The following is an 18,582-nucleotide window of genomic DNA, read 5'->3' as shown; positions in this document are numbered from 1 at the left end:
ATAGCCCCTACAGTCTCCCTCGGCCACCCCACCCGCACTGTTCAGCCTCGCTGCCCACGTCCAGCGACGTGGCTCCCTCCTCTTTGGTTCTCTTGGTCTCCCCCCCCCCCTTTGCCTTCGTTGCACAAAACTAGCTCAGGGAGGGTGTGAAGGAGGGGGGAGCAATGGAATCTTGGATGGCTTGGAAGAGGCGGGACTCCCTGCTTCCACGTTTGCAGCTGTAAAGAAGCTTGTGTGGAGGGGATGAGACGGGATGTCTACGGGGGCCCTGCAAGGAGACCCCCAACACCTCCCCTCATGACCCACGGGTTTTGATAAGATGAAGGTTCTAAATAGACTGGGGGGGGGGGGTCAGGCAGAGGACCTTTGCAGGAGGGTGACATAGGGGAAGAAAGAAAGAAAGATGTCTTCTAGAGACATCTTTAAATATAACCTGCTGTTCTTGGGGCGTGGGGGGGCTACAAAGGACGCTTTTCTGATTGCAGAGTAATGGTCGGGATTTTCAGCAAAGAAGTGAGGGTGTGGGACGTAGCCTTAAAGTGACATCACAAACACAAGCTTCCTCTACACACTGAATTTACCTAGGTGTCCGCAGACCAAATACAATAAGAAAAGGGGGCTCTCTGGAGCTTTGAGAACAGCCTTCTATGGGCAAGCGCCTTCAACCTGTTCTCTCTGGATTGATACTGCTACCTAAGAGGGGCATTAACTAACCCCTGGCAGTAGCCTACAGCCGACACCAGACTCTTTTCTAAGACATCTGGGATCACAGGTCTCCCCCACCCAATAAACTCATGAACCAGCCTGGGACGGAGGGGTTCAGGGAATGAGTTTAAACAACAAACTCCGCTTTATGGCCCCCGAAACCCTCCAGCCTACGCTTATCACTTCATACCTAAGCTTCCTTCTGGAAGGACAAGGAGGTCCCCAAGCCTCATCCTCAGAGCTGCCTCCCCGAGTCACACTTGGGGCTGGAGAAGGTCAGTCTTGGAGCCACAGGCAATGGCAGAAGAGAGCCACCATCCCTCCCCCTTCAAGCAACCTCATATCTGACTTTTAGGATCTGTGAAGAGATGTCTAACTTGTTCACAAATATTCCTACCCCCCATACCTAAGCCACACCAAGAGACGGTCCCCTCCCACGGGCACCTTTGCTTGGCTGCTTCCTTCTTCTGATTTGGAGAGAGGCCTCTCTAGCTTAATCCTTAGCTCTTCCCCAGGGTACCAGAAAGATTAAGAGGCATGGCCAGAAGGACCTTTTCCCAGTTGTGCCTGACCCTGACCCCTTTGAAATGTTCCCCAACTCAGATCCCCGGTTCCACATGTTTCCGATGTAGGGTCCCAGAAAGAAAGTGTAAGGGTCATCCCCTAACCTCAATCAGTACCTCGAGGGCCCAGCCACACTTTGGTGACAGAACCTCTGGCCCATGTAGATCGGGGGGGGGGGGGGGGGGGCAGGGGCGGCAGAGTTGCAAAGTGGGGGGGGGCTGGGTGGACTTCTTTCCCTTCCTTTCCTTCCTCCCCCCCCTCTTCGTTCCAAATTGGGGGCCGGGCCAGGCAGTTCTGATTGGCTGGGGGCCGGGCTGTGGGCTCCCCCTCTCCAAGGGTTCCTCCCAGCTCTCCATCAGGATGGTATAAAAGGAGCCCAGTCCAGGCGTCGGAGCAGACGGGAGTTTCTCCTCAGGACGGAGCAGGAGGCACGCGGAGCGAGGCCACGCATGAGCCGAAGATAACCCCCCAGCACAGCCGCAAAGAGTCTACATGTCTAGGGTCTAGACATGTTCAGCTTTGTGGACCTCCGGCTCCTGCTCCTCTTAGGGGCAACTGTCCTCCTGACGCACGGCCAAGAAGACAGTAAGTTCCAAACTTTGGGGAGTTCGCGGTTTCTTAGTAATCGTGTCCTGCGCGGGGAGGGTCCTAGCCATGGAGACTTGAACGGATGCTGCAGAGTTAGGGATGGGAAGGAGAGGAAGAGGAATCCAACTGGGTGTGGAGAGGGGAGATCACCCTGGAGAGCAGACGAGGGCGAGCGGCGTCTCGGACGTGGAGCCCTGAATGAGATGGCACCGAAGGAGGTCCCAAGCACCCACCAGTAGCACAACAGGAAAAGTGGGGATCTGGGCACGGATTGGGGCAGAGTACGTCGAGGATGGAGTAAGGCCGCTGGAATAGCGATTCGGAGCCTAAGGATGTGAAAGCTATCAAAAAGGCTGGGGGATGATTCATAAGGAAAGATTGTTTGCCCTCTCTGCAGGCTAGACAGAGTTGGAGGGGCCGCCGGGGTGCTGGGCTCTTTGGGGGGAGGGGATACGCGGAGAGGGCGGGTGGCTGGTTGAGAAAGTTTGGCTAGGACTTGACAGGGTGCGGTCCTCTGCCTCCTGCTGGTCAACCTAGAGCATTACGCGTCCCGAAGAGGAAAAAGCTGGGTTAAGGCCGGGCGTGGACTCCACGACTCCAGACTGGGAAAACGGGATGGAGTAGCCCCCAGTCTCTCAAAGACGTGGCCCAGGACGGATAAAATTGGTTCCGTACGGTGCACTGCTTAGTGTTGACCGCCACCTAGTGATGGCCTTGATCCGGGACTAGAGCGGTGGGCGTGGTTAACTAGTCATAACTATTTGGTAGACTTGAGTTCTTTGGCTAAGGAGAGACTCCAAAGTACTACCCGGCTTTGAGGAACCGGGCTTGTCTGGATAGCAAGCTTTTAACATTCCTGGGAGCCGGTGGTTAGGAGGTATCCAACTTCAGGGGTACGCTCTACTACTCGGACGGAACTCCGCTGAAATCAGACCCTCCGCATTTTAGCCCCGCCCACTCCATCCCAACTGCCCGGGGAATAGGGGTGGGGCCAGGGCTGGGATTCCCCTTCTCCCCTCCCCATTCCCTAACCCCACCTCACCCACCCACCTCCGCCTCCTGTCTCCATGGAAACCACATCCCAAGAGCCCCTCCTACTGTGTAGGATCCTGCCTACTCTCCTCCAGGAGGCTTTTTTATTTCGCTCGGTTCTCGCGCGCGCGTGGGCCCAAGCTGAGTTCGAAAGCTACCCCAGTCTAAAGCTTTGTTTAAATTCCTGCGAACTGGGGAGTTAGAGTCGCCCTGGCCAGGCGCCCGGGTGCTGTCACTGCACGCTGATGCGGACAGACCAGCTTTAAAGGATGCGAGGGAAGAAAATAGGGGGTAGGGAGTAGAGACGCGGGAAATGGAAAATCTACGTGCGCCTCTTAGACAGAGGGAAGTGTGGGTAGGCCCCGGATCGCCGGTGTGCCCGGAGGTGGGGTCTGAGAGCCGCTTCATCCTGTGTCTCGTCCCATCTGCGCAGTCCCCAAGGTCAGCTGCGTATACAATGGCAAAAGGTTCGATGATGGTGAAACGTGGAAACCCGAAGTCTGCACCATCTGCTTCTGCAACAATGGCTCGTCTGTGTGCGATAGAGTCCTGTGCAAAGATGAAGGGCTGGACTGTCCCAACCCCCAAAGACGTGAGGGCGAGTGCTGTCAGTTCTGCCCAGAAGGTACGGTTCTGATCCTAGGGTTAAGGGAGGTCGGATTCCCTTCTTGAAAGCCTCTAACCCTCAGGTGCCTTAGCAAATTTACTTCTAACTGCACTTCTCTCTCTCTCTCTCTCTCTCTCTCTCTCTCTCTGTCTCTCTCGTTCTCTCCAGAATCAACAGGCACAGAATTCTTAGGAGTTCAGGTAAATACTCTGCACCCTACTTTCGCCCAATCGGCCAGTGGCTCCCATTTTCCTCCTGTGAACCCCCAACTTTCCTTGATTCTCTAACCGGCTTCTTGTTTCTTCATCCTCAACCCCACAGGGACCCAAGGGAGACCCTGGCCCCCAAGGCCCAAGGGTAAGCATTACATTCTAAGTAAGCTGGGAAAGTGGAGGGGGCGTGGCTCTGATTTGTACTCATAGCACCCCCACCCTGTCTTGGTACAGGGACCCGTTGGCCCCCCTGGAAGAGACGGCATCCCCGGAAGTCCTGGAGCTCCCGGTCCTCCTGGTCCTCCTGGGCTACCCGGTCCCCCTGGCCTCGGAGGAGTAAGTAGAACTTGAAGACCCCAGACCTGTGTGATTCCCTGATTTTTTTTTTCCTTTGCTTTGGTTCTGGCAGACATAACTTTATATTTTTAAATGACCATAAACTTGTAGAAAAATTGCAATATTACACAGAACTTTCTTTCACCCTTCGTCTCAGCTGCTCAGCCCCCTCTCTGGGCACACAGTTCCCCCCTGTCTGTGTGTCTGAGCTATTTGAGACATAAGTTGCCGAGAACATGCCAACCCCTTATGCTCCGAAGCACTTGAGTGCATTTACCAAGAACAAGGACCTTTTCCTATGGGACCATAGCACTAAATTTAATGCTGATCTAGCACTATTGCCAAATTACAGTCCACTTTCAGCTTTCACCAATGCCCCAAAAAAGTCCTTTATGGTATTTATTTTTTTCCTTCCCATCCAAGACCACCAATTAATTGCATCTTATTGGCTCACCTCTTTGGTTTCCACAAACGTAGACTGTTTCTGAGAGTCTATGCCATCCTTGAATCGGCAAGGTTTTGAAGAGTCTGGTTGTTGGGCAGAGGTGGTTATTACATAGGTTGCTGTGCAGTTTGGATTGTCTGGTTAGATTAGGTCCCATTGAGGTGTCTGGTATAGCACTATCTTACAGGCAGTGTTGCTGTCTCTCTTAGTTAATTACTTCCAGAAGCCCATGTCAGTCTGTTCCATTTCTGGCAATGCCTCCTGCCTTTCAATTTACTGTCCTGAGCGCAATTTCTCATGCACCCCTCTCTTGTTTTCCTAGAACTTTGCTCCCCAGATGTCCTATGGCTATGATGAGAAATCAGCTGGAGTTTCCGTGCCTGGCCCCATGGTGAGCCACCAGGGGGCGCAGTGATGGCAAAGAGGCTGGGGGATACAGAAGAAAAAGGCCAATGACGGTCCTGTAAGGGGATGGGTACAGAGAGCTTGGGAGGTAAAGGCCATCTTTGGGACTTCAGAGGTAAAGAAGATACAAGACAAGATGACTGTGATCCCCACAGGAAGCAGTAGAAACAGACCTCTCCCACACTGCTTTTCTTTTCTTTTTCTTTCTCTTTTTTTTTCAAAGATATCTCATTCTCCCACTCTTTTTTTTTTTCTCTCTCTTCTGTAGGGTCCTTCTGGTCCTCGTGGTCTCCCTGGCCCCCCTGGTGCACCTGTAAGTACCTAGAGCTCTTCATGCATCACCTTGGGCATGGCGGGGACTGTTGGGAGAAAGACTGGGATGAGGGCAGAAGGCTGGTTGACATCTCTTGTAAGAGTGAGACAGCCTGGAAGGAAACCGAGTTTCTGAGCCTACCCTTCTCTCATGTTCTCCAGGGTCCTCAAGGTTTCCAAGGCCCCCCTGGCGAACCTGGCGAGCCTGGCGCTTCAGTAAGTTAGTCCTTCGTGCTGACCCACCTCCCTCCCCAGAAATTCTCCTCTGGAAGGTCACCCATACTGAGAGACGGGTGACTTTTTGCCTCTCAGTCACAGTCTTCCTCTTTGTTGTCTCTCACTCTGGGGGTTCTAACGGCTTCTCATGTCTCCTCTAGGGTCCAATGGGTCCTCGAGGTCCCCCTGGCCCTCCTGGCAAGAACGGAGATGATGTAAGTAGTCCCGGGGGGTGGAAAACAAGTTCTCATCTGGGGTCTCACTGCCCTTGGGGCAATGACCGTGGGAAGAGAACTCAAGTTCTCCCTGGTGTCCTCATCCCTACACCCACGCCCCATCTTCACCCTCATCCCCACTCCCATCTCCATCCCTCAGAGTAATCCAGGCTTAAGAGTTCTGGGTGAGTAGCTATGGAAATGAATGTGCTGGTGACAGGAATTCCTTTGAAGGTACTCAAATGTCACCAAAGATTTCATTGTAGATTTAAACTGAGTTTTAGGTTAAGTTAAATTCCAGGCCCCTAAACCAAATCCACCCTGCAATAACCCCAATAAACTTGAGCCCTCCCATCCTTTTCCAGTATGGGGGGGGCAGAGCCTTATGGCTTTTTCTCTCTCTGCAGGGAGAAGCTGGCAAGCCTGGCCGTCCTGGTGAGCGTGGACCTCCTGGGCCTCAGGTGAGCAAGACATGACCCAGGGTGGACTCCAGACCTTACTGCACTGGGGATGCATTTAGGAGCAAGATTCACAGAGCCTTCTGACACCTTTCCATGTTCTGCTTTGCCTTTCTCTCCAGGGCGCTCGGGGATTGCCTGGAACAGCTGGCCTCCCCGGAATGAAGGGACACAGAGTAAGTCTCTTTTGATCACTGAAGCTCCCAAAGTCCCAAGACACCATTCTGTCCCCTTCCTCAAGAGATCCTGTTGTGTATTGTGTTACGTGGTAGCTGCAGGTGTCTCAAGGGTCACACATGGGTTAGACACCTGAGAGAACTTCCTTTCATGGGAAAGACATTCTAATAAAGAGACTGGCTGAGGTGATAGGTGGACTGGGGTCTAGTCCAGCTTGGAGACAGGGAGATGGCTGGGGTGATCTTGCAAAACTTTTTCTCAGATTTGTGTGAGTGTCAAAGCAGCATAATCCTTCCACAGGGTCTCACTTCATCCCTCTTTCCTCTTTTAGGGTTTCAGTGGTTTGGATGGTGCCAAAGGAGACACTGGTCCTGCTGGTCCTAAGGTAAGAGACTGTTGGGAGGTCCTGAACCCCCCCCCAAAAAAAAAGACCTACTATACAGGAATCCCTCACTTTGGTCTTTCTCCCTAGGGAGAACCTGGCAGTCCTGGTGAAAATGGAGCTCCTGGCCAGATGGTGAGTATGCCAGCTTGAGGGGTGGGAGTATGCCAAAAGGGAGGGGTGAAGGGTGGCTGGAGCCTGGGGAAGAGAGTCTGCATCCCACTTGACCTCTCTTGGCTTGGTTATCAGGGCCCCCGAGGTCTGCCTGGTGAGAGAGGTCGCCCTGGACCCGCTGGTGCTGCTGTAAGTACTCCTGGCCCCTTGGATGCCCCTGAGCTCTGGTTGGGGTTCCCCAGGGACTGTGCTCAGAGGGCATCATTGGGCTTCCCCTCTCTCTCTTGCAGGGTGCTCGTGGTAACGATGGTGCTGTTGGTGCAGCTGGGCCCCCCGTAAGTATGGCCTTGACTTTGAGTTGGGGAGGGGAGGGGAGGTCTCAGGGTGAGCTCCTGGCACTGACATCACCTGCTGAAACTTAGGAGCTCTGAGTCTCCCCCTATGCCTTGTAGCTAACCCTCCACTTCGTCCATAGGGTCCCACTGGCCCCAGTGGTCCTCCTGGCTTCCCTGGTGCAGTTGGTGCTAAGGTGAGATTCATTCTTTCTTTGACTGTCCTAGGCCAAGGGCTCAGATTGGCAAGAGTGAAGTGCATCCTGGGGTCCCCTGCCTGGCTCTCAAAGTCCTCATCCTTGCTCCCCACCACCACCTCACCTGACATCCAGACGTAATGCTGGATGCCCCGGGTTGGTTTCTGATTTCTTCTTTTCCTCCAATCCAGGGCGAAGCTGGTCCCCAAGGACCCCGAGGCTCTGAAGGTCCCCAGGGTGTGCGCGGTGAGCCCGGACCCCCTGGCCCTGCTGGTGCTGCTGGCCCTGCTGTAAGTGTCCTCCCTTCCACTGTCCCCTGTGCCAGCTTCGGAGTTCTAGCCTGTCACTCACCCTCCTTTCTCTATGTGGCAGGGAAATCCTGGTGCTGATGGACAACCTGGTGCTAAAGGTGCCAATGTAAGTCGCTACCAGCCCTCCTCCCATGCCCAGCTGCCACCTGCCCCGTGCCCTTCACCCCTGGGCTAACATGGCTGTCCTGCCCCCTACAGGGTGCTCCTGGTATTGCTGGTGCTCCTGGCTTCCCCGGTGCCCGAGGCCCCTCTGGACCTCAGGGCCCCAGCGGTCCTCCAGGTCCCAAGGGTAACAGCGTAAGTATAAGCCTCTCCTTTCTGCCCAACTCATGCACTAGCTCCAATGCGCCCCCTTCTGGGGAAAGCATACATCTGCGAACCAAAAGACTAACTCCAATTCTCATCCACTCCTGCTCCCCCCACACAGGGCGAACCTGGTGCCCCCGGCAACAAAGGAGACACTGGTGCCAAAGGAGACCCCGTAAGTCCCACGTCTTCCCTCCTCCTCCTTAGCCCCTGAGACCTGAAAGCTTCTCAAGGGAGACCCAGGGAGGAAGGGAGCCCCCACCGCCACCCCATACCCGGAAGCCCTGTTTCTAGACACCAGCATCCTAGGCTCCTGGGCTTGTATCCTCTCACCAAGGCCACTCCCTCTCTGCCCGTTCCAGGGCCCTGCTGGCGTTCAAGGTCCTCCTGGCCCTGCTGGTGAAGAAGGAAAGCGAGGAGCCCGTGGTGAACCTGGACCTGCTGGCCTGCCCGGACCTCCTGGCGAGCGCGTGAGTGTCCCGCGTGCCTCTCCTTCTTCTCTGCCCTCAGTGCTTGCCCAGGACCTGACATGATGATTGCGCTCACTGGCCTCTTCTCTTCTCCCTGCAGGGTGGACCTGGTAGCCGTGGTTTCCCTGGTGCTGATGGCGTTGCTGGCCCCAAGGTAATCTCTCTTCCTGTCAAAAAAGAAAAAAAAGCTGATCCTCAACTGCCTGACATGACCTACCTCTGGCCACAACAGTGCTGGCTGCTACCTGTGCCCATGTCTGTGTCTCCCTCCTCCTCACATTCGGCCTCTCTTTCCCCACCAATGCCCCTCAAAGTGCTGGACCTTCTGCCAGCATGAGGAGGATGCTAACCCATGGTAATGAAGCCAAGGCTGTGATCCTGATGTGTCTGTGGCTTCTCTCCACTTAGGGTCCTGCTGGTGAACGTGGTTCTCCTGGGCCTGCTGGTCCCAAAGGTTCTCCTGGTGAAGCTGGTCGTCCTGGTGAAGCTGGTCTCCCTGGTGCCAAGGTAAGCGCCAAGACCCTCTGTCCTGCATGGGACTTGGAGCAGCCTTCAACTGGTGCTCCAGACTCCCCCCTACCATCCATCTTGTCCTTTCCTCATTCATGCTCTCCTGCCTCTCCCTAGGGTCTCACTGGCAGTCCTGGCAGCCCTGGTCCTGATGGCAAAACCGGTCCCCCTGTAAGTATGCTTGCTCTCTTGCTCTTAACCCCTACCCTCCAGTGTGCCTGCCTTAGTCCTCATCACAACTCTTGTCTCTCCCATCCTCAGGGTCCCGCTGGTCAAGATGGTCGCCCTGGACCTGCAGGTCCTCCTGGGGCCCGTGGCCAGGCTGGTGTGATGGGATTCCCTGGACCTAAGGGTACTGCTGTGAGTATTCAGTGAGGAACAACACAGAATCGGGGACAGGCCTACTAACTCAACTGACTTGCTGTGTGACCTCAGCCCTTTAATGACCCTTTCTGGACCCACTGGTAAAATTAGAGACTGTTGGCTCCGTGATCATTGTTTTGTCCTTAATAAATAAGTACCGTTGCTGGGCAGGCTTCCTCAAACACACCGTTAAGATGGGCCTTTTATGTGATCGTCACACCCAAGTTTGGTAAGGGAGGAGAGAGCCCTGAGGAGGTGATAGCCATTAGCAGTTCCGGTCACTGCAGGTGTGTGTCAGGTGGAAGGAAGAGGGAAGGGCGACCAGGAAGGAGCCTTGGCATCTGCTTTTGGGTGCAGAAAGAGAAGCCAAGTATTAGACGCCAGCAGCTTGCCAACCTCTGGAAGCCTTCTTGAACAGAAAGCCCCTTAGGGACACGCACTGTAATGAGGGGTCCTCAACTCTAATGAGTCTCGTCCCGTGACTCAGTCTTGCCTACCTTTCTACACAGGGAGAACCTGGAAAGGCTGGAGAGCGGGGCGTTCCCGGACCCCCTGGCCCTGTAGTAAGTATCTCTTGTATCTCTTTTGTATTCCTCTGTTGGCCTTCTGCCCTTGCCTGTCGCACAGACCATCCTCACGTGACACAGGAGTCTGTAGCCACTGCAAGACCATCAGAGGATGCTAGTGGGCTCTGCTTGGCCCGGTCCCCACTGCTGCTGCCATCTGCCTCATGGCACTAAATTTGTCACCTTCTCCCCACAGGGTCCTGCTGGCAAAGATGGAGAAGCTGGAGCTCAGGGGGCCCCCGGCCCTGCTGTAAGTACCCCTAAATGGAAGGCCTGGGATCAAGGAAAGGGTAAGGGAGGAATCTGTCTCCCTTCTCCTTGGACTGTTCATGACCACAGCCTCTTCTCTATGACAGGGTCCTGCTGGTGAGAGAGGTGAACAAGGCCCTGCCGGCTCCCCCGGATTCCAGGTAAGGCCTTGTGACTTAGGTCTGTAGGGGAATACAGAATGCTCCTTTGTTAATTAAGCCTTTGCAGATTCTGAACCCTTCCTCTTCCCCCCTCAATCTCCCCCCTTACAGGGTCTCCCTGGACCTGCTGGTCCTCCTGGTGAAGCAGGCAAGCCCGGTGAACAGGTAAGATGTAGCATCAGGCCAGAGGGTGGGAGCATGCAAGAAACACACAGAAAAAGACCATTCACTGCCCTTAGCTGATCAGGACACCAGCAGCTAGAAGGGATAGAGATTAAACACTGGGACAGGACTTTAGATATTAAAAAAAAAAAAAGAGTGGAGGGCACTGTGTGTGATCTGGAAGTGCCTGTGTGGCTTCTAGGCAAGGTGACTTCTTTATGAGAACTCCTGGAATAATTCTGGCTTTACCTCAGGCCTTCCGAGTGTAACGGGGAATTTCAGTTCTAAGCTGAGAATGCGTTCATCTCTAATACATGGGCCCCAAAGGAGCAGCTCCCAGGAAGAGGGCCAGAAGCTCTCTCTCAAGGGAAAGTTAGGCTCACTGTTTTTCCTTCTTTCTACTCTCAGGGTGTTCCTGGTGACCTTGGCGCCCCTGGACCCTCTGGAGCAAGAGTAAGTGACCCCGTCATGGCAGTTCCATTACAGTGTCCTGAGCCTGACCCTGGTGGAGCAGCCATCATGTGCCTTTTCCTTCCTTTCTAGGGCGAGAGAGGTTTCCCTGGCGAGCGTGGTGTACAAGGTCCCCCAGGTCCTGCTGGTCCCCGTGGAAACAATGGTGCTCCCGGCAACGATGGCGCCAAGGTAAGGGCATCGCTGAAAGGGTTTGATAGCCTTGACCCAAAGCATAGGGATGTGGGGGACAAGACCAGAGTGGGGGTGCCTATAAGGGCCCGAGGTTGGGTCTGTGAGTTTGTCCTTGTAGTTGGAACCTTTGATCTTGGATCCACACATAGGGGAATCCTAAGTGGGCTCAGGGCTGAGACACTTCTGGGACCCCACGCCTCACTCATCTTCTTGTTTATCAAACAGGGTGATACTGGTGCCCCCGGAGCTCCCGGAAGCCAGGGTGCCCCTGGTCTTCAGGGAATGCCTGGTGAACGTGGTGCCGCTGGTCTTCCAGGCCCCAAGGGTGACAGAGTAAGTCCACCTTTCCTTCCCATGAGCCCTTGGTGGTTCCCACCTGTCTCCTTGCTTTGCTGGTTAATCTTATACCTGTGACTCAAGCCCTTCTCCTGATGTGTTACCATGGGGGTGAAAGTCGGGGCATTTCCCTGATGGAGGCTCCTTTATTTATCTCCCTATACAACTTAGGGGCCTCTTAAGCCAGGCTCCCCCTGAGTCCCCAGGTAGGAACCATTTCATCCTGAAAGGATCTCGTATCCTTGGCAAACATAGAGCTGAGAAACTTCAGCAGAATGTTGTAGCTGAACTCCTGTCCCAAAGTTAGAAGTCTCAGATTTCCCTCCTGTCTTTAGGGTGATACTGGTCCCAAAGGTGCTGATGGTTCTCCTGGCAAAGATGGCGTCCGTGGTCTGACTGGTCCCATTGGTCCTCCTGGCCCCGCTGGTGCTGCTGGTGACAAGGTTAGTGGCTGCCTCTCCATCTTATTTTTTAACACCTAGCTTCCTCAGCAAGCCCAGGTGGGGCTCTGCAGGGCAGGCAGGTCCTCCATAGGAAGCTGGTGACCCAGGAAGTTTGAGGGACCAGAAGGAAGGGGAGGTGCCGTTGGTTCATCTTCCAGGAGAGTTCAGAGTTCTTGTCTCTGCCTTATAGGGTGAAACTGGTCCCAGTGGTCCTGCTGGCCCCACCGGAGCCCGTGGTGCCCCTGTAAGTACAGAAGACCCTGATAAGACCTATGAGCCCTTCTCTCCTACCTGCTTCCTGCTCCCTGACCCTGTCCCTTTATTCCATCTGTTCCCCTCCTTCCCCAGCATTGAGGTATCTCTCCAGAGTGTTCTTTTTCTTCTTCTTCTAGGGAGACCGTGGCGAGCCTGGTCCCCCTGGTCCTGCTGGCTTTGCTGGCCCCCCTGTGAGTACTAAGACCTTCTTTACTTTACGTCACCAGCTGAACCGTGAAGCATGGGACCTTGGGTGACTGAATGAGGACAGTCGTGCTACCCTGAGTCGGGGGAGGAAGGATGGGGAGGGACTGGGCTGTCTCCAAGTGTCTCTGCAGACTCCAAGTCTCTCTCTGTGGCCCCTCCTCTAGCTCAAAGGCCTTCTGCTCCCAGGCCGCCCCATCCACTCCTCCACTGTCCATTTCTCCCTCCTGCCTAGGGTGCTGATGGCCAACCTGGTCCCAAAGGTGAACCTGGTGATACTGGTACTAAAGGCGACTCTGGTCCTCCTGGCCCTGCTGGACCCGCTGGACCCCCTGGCCCTATTGTAAGTATCCCATCCTCTGGAGCCCAAGCTTTTGATAGTCTCGGAGCTAACCTGGGTCTCACACCTCTGTACTCTCTTACAGGGTAACGTTGGTGCTCCTGGACCCAAAGGTGCTCGTGGTGCTGCTGGTCCTCCTGTGAGTACCATCCACATCTCTGAGGAGTCTCCCGAAAGCCAGAGATTGGAGGAGATCAGGCCAGGGAAGAAGCAACTGGCTGCTCACTTCTGACCACCTTGTGTTCTTTCCTGCCAGGGTGCTACTGGTTTCCCTGGTGCTGCTGGCCGTGTTGGTCCCCCTGGCCCCTCTGTGAGTATCTGTGGTTCTGGAATTGGGCGTGAGAGGTGGGGTGCACTGACAGGACAGCAGGCCTGGCTGGGGCATGCCATTGGGAAGCTTTGGAAGCCTGGACTCTGACAGTCTCTCTTGTGCCCATCTAGGGAAATGCTGGACCCCCTGGCCCACCCGGTCCTGTTGGCAAAGAAGGAGGCAAAGGTCCCCGCGGTGAGACTGGCCCTGCTGGACGTCCTGGTGAAGTTGGTCCTCCAGGTCCCCCTGGCCCTGCTGGTGAGAAAGGAGCCCCTGGTGCTGATGGACCTGCTGTAAGTGCCAGATCACATCTCCGTATTTCTGGAGAGATCCAGAGTTGTGTGTGCCCCCTGCGCCACTGTGAGCTCTTCTCACCCCTGTCTGTCTCCTACAGGGCTCTCCTGGTACCCCCGGACCTCAGGGTATTGCTGGACAGCGTGGTGTGGTCGGTCTTCCCGGTCAGCGAGGAGAGAGAGGCTTCCCTGGTCTGCCCGGCCCCTCTGTGAGTGCTCTAGAATGTTGGGGTCTCCAAGAAGAATCATCCTAGGGCAGCAGTGGTGGAGACAAGGAGAGCAAATCTGATAGAAATGGTCTCATGGTAGCCAGGCGATGGTGGAGCACACCTTTAATCCCAGCACTCAGGGGGCAGAGGCAAGCAAATCACTGAGTTCGAGGCTAGCCTGGTCTACAGAGTGAGTTCCAGGACGGCCAGGACTACACAGAGAAACCCTGTCTTAAAAAAACCAACCAAACAAACAAACAAACAAATAAAAAAGGTCTCTCTCATGGCTTGAGCCACCGGTATTTGAATTCCATCCTTACTCTCTTTTCTTAAGGGTGAACCCGGCAAACAAGGTCCTTCCGGATCAAGTGGTGAACGTGGTCCTCCTGGTCCCATGGGCCCCCCTGGATTGGCTGGCCCCCCTGGTGAATCTGGACGTGAGGTAAGCAGCCTCTACCCTTTAGCCAGTGCCTGTGCAGGACCACTCGTCCTGTGCCTGACCTCTTCCCCAGAGTGGACCTTCACTTCTCCCCATTCTCTCTCCAGGGAGCACCTGGTGCTGAAGGCTCCCCTGGAAGAGATGGTTCTCCTGGGCCCAAGGTAAGAGATCAGACCACAAATCAGGGATGGACTCTGGTTTGCCCTGACCCCTCCTCAGCCTGGGCACTTCAACTGAGGCTGACCCCATGACCTCTACCCTCTGCTCCCAGGGTGACCGTGGTGAGACTGGTCCTTCTGGCCCCCCTGGCGCCCCTGGTGCTCCTGGTGCTCCTGGCCCTGTTGGCCCTGCTGGCAAGAATGGCGATCGTGGTGAGACTGTAAGTAGCTGGGCTCAGATCAGACCTCCTCTTCAGGCATGATCAAAGGCCTGAGAATAGATGAATTACCTCATCCAGGCTAGGGGAGAAGAGGGTCTTGAGATGTGTCTTGGCCCTTGGCCTCCCTGGAAAAAAAAAAAAACAAAAACAAAAAACAGTCATAACTTGGCCTTCATCTAGATGGACTCCATCTTCCCCAAGACATGGGGCTTGCCCCAGCTTATGGCATGAAGCCTGGCTCTGGGGTTTAATGGGGAGTCAGGAGAGGTGGTCAAAGCAAAAGAGATGTGGGCTAGGAGTAGGCTAGCCAAGGGGAAGGCTCATCCTGCAGCCCTGGCCTCCTTTAGTCAGGATCTAACACACTATTTTCTCTCCCAGGGTCCTGCTGGTCCCCCTGGTCCCATTGGCCCTGCTGGTTCTCGTGGCCCTGCTGTAAGTGTCCCATGCCAACCTTATGCCCTCTGTACACCGGCCCAGGTGTTAACAGCACCCTAGTCAGAACACCAGTGGAACTTGCACCTGACAGCCTGTCTCCTCCTCTCTTTTAGGGACCCCAAGGCCCCCGCGGTGACAAGGGAGAGACAGGCGAACAAGGTGAAAGAGGCATAAAGGGTCATCGTGGCTTCTCCGGTCTTCAGGGTCCTCCTGGCTCTCCTGTGAGTATTACTCAGCTTCCCAGACCCTGGCTTCATGAGGGCCTTTTCCACCATCCTGGTGCATAGTGGGAGGAGGGGCACTTGCCTCAGTATCTGCTCTAAATAGACATTCTGATTCCTTCCTAGTGAGGGTGGTGGGCAGACAATTTCTAAGACATTTCTAAGGAGCTTTTAAGAAAGGGAGGACAGCAAGAGAACAAGAATGAGAGAGAGAGTTCAAAGAGGGATTGTGGGAGTGTTCTAGACTCTATAACGGGGGGCCTGTTACCCCCACTGCCCCTGAACTGCCTATCTCTGCCCTGCAGGGTTCTCCTGGTGAACAAGGCCCCTCTGGAGCTTCAGGTCCTGCAGGTCCCCGGGTAAGTTGCATTGTTGGGTTGATCTCTATTACTTCTTCCTGCGTTCCCTGTCTCGGTTGCCTTCAGGCACCCCTCTGTTCTTCAGAGAAGAGTTCAGAAACCAGAAAGGGGATGGGGAGAAAAAGAATCTTGGTCTTATACAGCCTTTGGCCTTCCAAGCCTTTGGCTTCTTCCAAGCCTAGCCATGGAAACTAGCTGAGGACACCTCTTGAGATAGAAGACGAAATTGGACAGAGCCAACAGTGGAGAAGATGCTTCTCATTCAGAGTCGGGGCTGCTTTGGGTTTTCTAACAGACTTTCTCCAACCATCTCTCTCCGACTAGGGTCCCCCTGGCTCTGCTGGTGCTCCTGGCAAAGATGGACTCAACGGTCTCCCTGGCCCCATCGGTCCCCCTGGTCCTCGCGGTCGCACTGGTGATGCCGGTCCTGCTGTACGTAGCCCCACATCCTCTGCCTCACGACCCTCCCCCAAGAAGACTTGAACACCAGTAAACCTTGATCTCTTTCTCTGCAGGGTCCCCCAGGCCCTCCTGGCCCCCCTGGCCCCCCTGGTCCTTCCGGCGGTGGTTTTGACTTCAGCTTCCTGCCTCAGCCACCTCAAGAGAAGGCTCATGATGGTGGCCGATACTACCGGGCCGATGATGCTAATGTGGTCCGTGACCGTGACCTTGAGGTGGACACCACCCTCAAGAGCCTGAGCCAGCAGATTGAGAACATCCGAAGCCCCGAAGGCAGCCGCAAGAACCCCGCCCGCACATGCCGTGACCTCAAGATGTGCCACTCTGACTGGAAGAGCGGTGAGGACTGACCCCAGCTGCCTCCCCTCCCCCATCCTCTTCCTCCCACCATGCTGCTCCCCCATGCATTCACGCACCCCACTCTCCGTGTGTTGCTGGCTGGCTGCCTACTTCTCCTGACTCCACATTGCCCTGCCCACTTCAGGAGAGTACTGGATTGACCCCAACCAAGGCTGCAACCTGGATGCCATCAAGGTCTACTGCAACATGGAGACAGGCCAGACCTGTGTGTTCCCCACTCAGCCTTCTGTGCCCCAGAAGAACTGGTACATCAGCCCGAACCCCAAGGAAAAGAAACACGTCTGGTTCGGCGAGAGCATGGATGGTGGATTCCAGGTACGTGAACTGAACCCTAGAGCCAAGACGAGAGAGCCTCATGCCCAGAAAACATAGGAAGTCTTGGACTGGATTTAGTATCTTCTTAGTGGGAGGGCAGATACAGATCTAGGATACAGGAGTCCTAGGATCTTGGGTGTCCATGGACAAGTGATGCCCCCCTTTTTAACTTGAGATAAAAATTCTTAGCAGCCTTCAGGTAGGACAGCCAGGGACTAGAAGGCCTATGTGACCACTCACTTCCCACTTTCCCCGGCCCATGCAGTTCGAGTACGGAAGCGAGGGCTCCGACCCTGCCGACGTTGCCATCCAGCTGACCTTCCTGCGCCTGATGTCCACCGAGGCCTCCCAGAACATCACCTATCACTGCAAGAACAGCGTAGCCTACATGGACCAAAAGACTGGCAACCTCAAGAAGTCCCTGCTCCTCCAGGGCTCCAACGAGATAGAGCTCCGGGGCGAGGGCAACAGCCGTTTCACCTACAGCACCCTTGTGGATGGCTGCACGGTGAGTCCCCCAGACGGCGTCCACCCCTGCCTCTTTGGGCCTCTGCCTTAGCCAGCAGCTCAGAAAACGGTCCTCACTCTATCAGTGCCCCTTGGTAATGACCCTCTCCCACTGTCTTCATTCACTCCAGAGTCACACCGGAACTTGGGGCAAGACAGTAATCGAATACAAGACCACCAAGACCTCCCGCCTGCCCATCATCGACGTGGCCCCCTTGGACATTGGTGCCCCAGACCAGGAATTCGGAGTAGACGTTGGCCCTGCCTGCTTCGTGTAAACTCCCTCCACCCCAATCTGGCTCCCTCCCACCCAGCCCACTTTCCCCCGACCCTGGAGACAGACAAACAACCCAAACTGAATTTCCCCAAAAGCCGAAAAAATGGGAGACAATTTCACATGGACTTTGGAAAACATTTTTTTTTCCTTTGCATTCATCTCTCAAACTTAGTTTTTATCTTTGACCAACTGAATATTGACCAAAAACCAAAAGTGCATTCAACCTTACCAAAAAGAAAAAAAAAAAAAAAAAAGAATAAATAAATAACTTTTTAAAAAAGGAAGCTTGGTCCTCTTGCTTGAAGACCTATGTGGGTATAAGTCCCTTTCTGCCCACTGGGCTTATGATACCCCAAACGCTGCCTTTTCTGCTCCTTTCTCCACCCCTCTTGGGGCCTCTCCTCCATTGCTCCCCAAATTTAAGTTTCCCCCAAAGACACAGGAAATAATGCATTGTCTGCCCAGCAACCAAAGGCAATGCGGAAATGACCCCCTCACCCCCAGACCCTAGCCTACTTCCCCACCCAGCATCCTCCAGTCCTGCCGGGACATGGGGGTTCTTGGACTGTTGAAGGAGCCTAACCATCTGGCATCTCCATGACCTCTGCAACACTTTGTTTTCGAGGGCCTTGCTGGGGGGAAGCCACCTGCATCTCCCAGGGCTTTGGAGCCAGGCGGGGTCACCGCAGACCGGAAACATCGGACACGCATGCGCAGGCTGGGTGGGAGAGACTGTTGTGTTTCTTGTGTAACCGTGTTGCTGAAAGACTACCTCGTTCTTGTCTTTGTGTGTCACCGGGGCAACTGTGTGGGGGCGGGGATGGGGGCAGGCTGGCAGCGCGCCCAGTTTGGTATCAAAGGTGCTACATCTCTGTGAAGGGGTGGGGTGGGAAGGAATTTCTGGTGCTATAGAAATTGAGATGCTCCCTAGGCCAGCAAATGTTCCTTTTGTTTAAAGTCTTTTTTTTTTTTTAATTCTTTCTTTTTTTTTTTTTTAATGGATAGGGACTCATGTGAATTTTTTTTTTTCCTGACGGTGCTATTTAACACGGGAGGAGAGAATGCCAACGCCAGCCTGTTCGCTCTGTACCCTCTCTCCACTCTCCTAGTTCCTGGGCCTATCGCAGTCTGACCTCTCTCTCTCTCTCTCTCTCTCTCTCTCTCTCTCTCTCTCTCTCTTCTCTTCTCTTCTGAAACCCTCCCCTCTTGCTGCTGCACCCTGCCCTCAGCCTCTCTCCCAGTCTGCCTCTGGGTTTCAGAGCATCACTTTCCAAAGCACAAAACAGTTTTACCCCTGGGGTGGGAGGAAACGAGACTGTTACCTATTTTGTATGTGTATAATAATTTGAGATGTTTTTAATTATTTTGATTGCTGGAATAAAGCATGTGGAAATGACCCAA

The 18,582-nt window shown here is 54.5% G+C and overlaps 1 protein-coding gene across 1 annotated transcript; it reads left to right on the top strand.

Annotated features, from left to right (window-relative positions):
• The first annotated feature begins 1,650 nt into the window (after window positions 1-1,650).
• Col1a1 (collagen type I alpha 1 chain) lies at window positions 1,651-18,582 on the top strand. Its single transcript, XM_021641625.2, has 51 exons — window positions 1,651-1,854; window positions 3,323-3,514; window positions 3,665-3,696; window positions 3,818-3,853; window positions 3,943-4,044; window positions 4,812-4,880; window positions 5,163-5,207; window positions 5,369-5,422; window positions 5,584-5,637; window positions 6,045-6,098; window positions 6,218-6,271; window positions 6,604-6,657; window positions 6,745-6,789; window positions 6,904-6,957; window positions 7,059-7,103; window positions 7,244-7,297; window positions 7,489-7,587; window positions 7,670-7,714; window positions 7,807-7,905; window positions 8,036-8,089; window positions 8,277-8,384; window positions 8,485-8,538; window positions 8,793-8,891; window positions 9,012-9,065; window positions 9,156-9,254; window positions 9,767-9,820; window positions 10,020-10,073; window positions 10,180-10,233; window positions 10,345-10,398; window positions 10,804-10,848; window positions 10,939-11,037; window positions 11,266-11,373; window positions 11,712-11,819; window positions 12,010-12,063; window positions 12,212-12,265; window positions 12,514-12,621; window positions 12,704-12,757; window positions 12,875-12,928; window positions 13,060-13,221; window positions 13,323-13,430; window positions 13,765-13,872; window positions 13,977-14,030; window positions 14,141-14,248; window positions 14,627-14,680; window positions 14,797-14,904; window positions 15,210-15,263; window positions 15,588-15,695; window positions 15,779-16,061; window positions 16,207-16,397; window positions 16,663-16,905; window positions 17,036-18,582. Exons 1-51 carry the CDS (start codon window positions 1,779-1,781, stop codon window positions 17,180-17,182), a joined length of 4,359 nt encoding a protein of 1,452 aa, XP_021497300.1. The 5' UTR covers window positions 1,651-1,778; the 3' UTR covers window positions 17,183-18,582.

The sequence above is a fragment of the Meriones unguiculatus genome, chromosome 7 (assembly GCF_030254825.1).
Source record: "Meriones unguiculatus strain TT.TT164.6M chromosome 7, Bangor_MerUng_6.1, whole genome shotgun sequence".
NCBI lineage: Eukaryota > Metazoa > Chordata > Mammalia > Rodentia > Muridae > Meriones > Meriones unguiculatus.
This window is presented reverse-complemented; position numbering and strand designations above follow the sequence as displayed.

Bases quoted from the DNA above. Each gene is read 5' to 3' on its own strand.
- Col1a1 (XM_021641625.2), top strand. From the start codon at position 1,779: ATGTTCAGCTTTGTGGACCTCCGGCTCCTGCTCCTCTTAGGGGCAACT. The intron at 3,854-3,942 runs GTAAGCATTACA...GTCTTGGTACAG, and splicing joins CTGGCCCCCAAGGCCCAAGG to GGACCCGTTGGCCCCCCTGG. The intron at 10,399-10,803 runs GTAAGATGTAGC...TTCTACTCTCAG, and splicing joins CAGGCAAGCCCGGTGAACAG to GGTGTTCCTGGTGACCTTGG.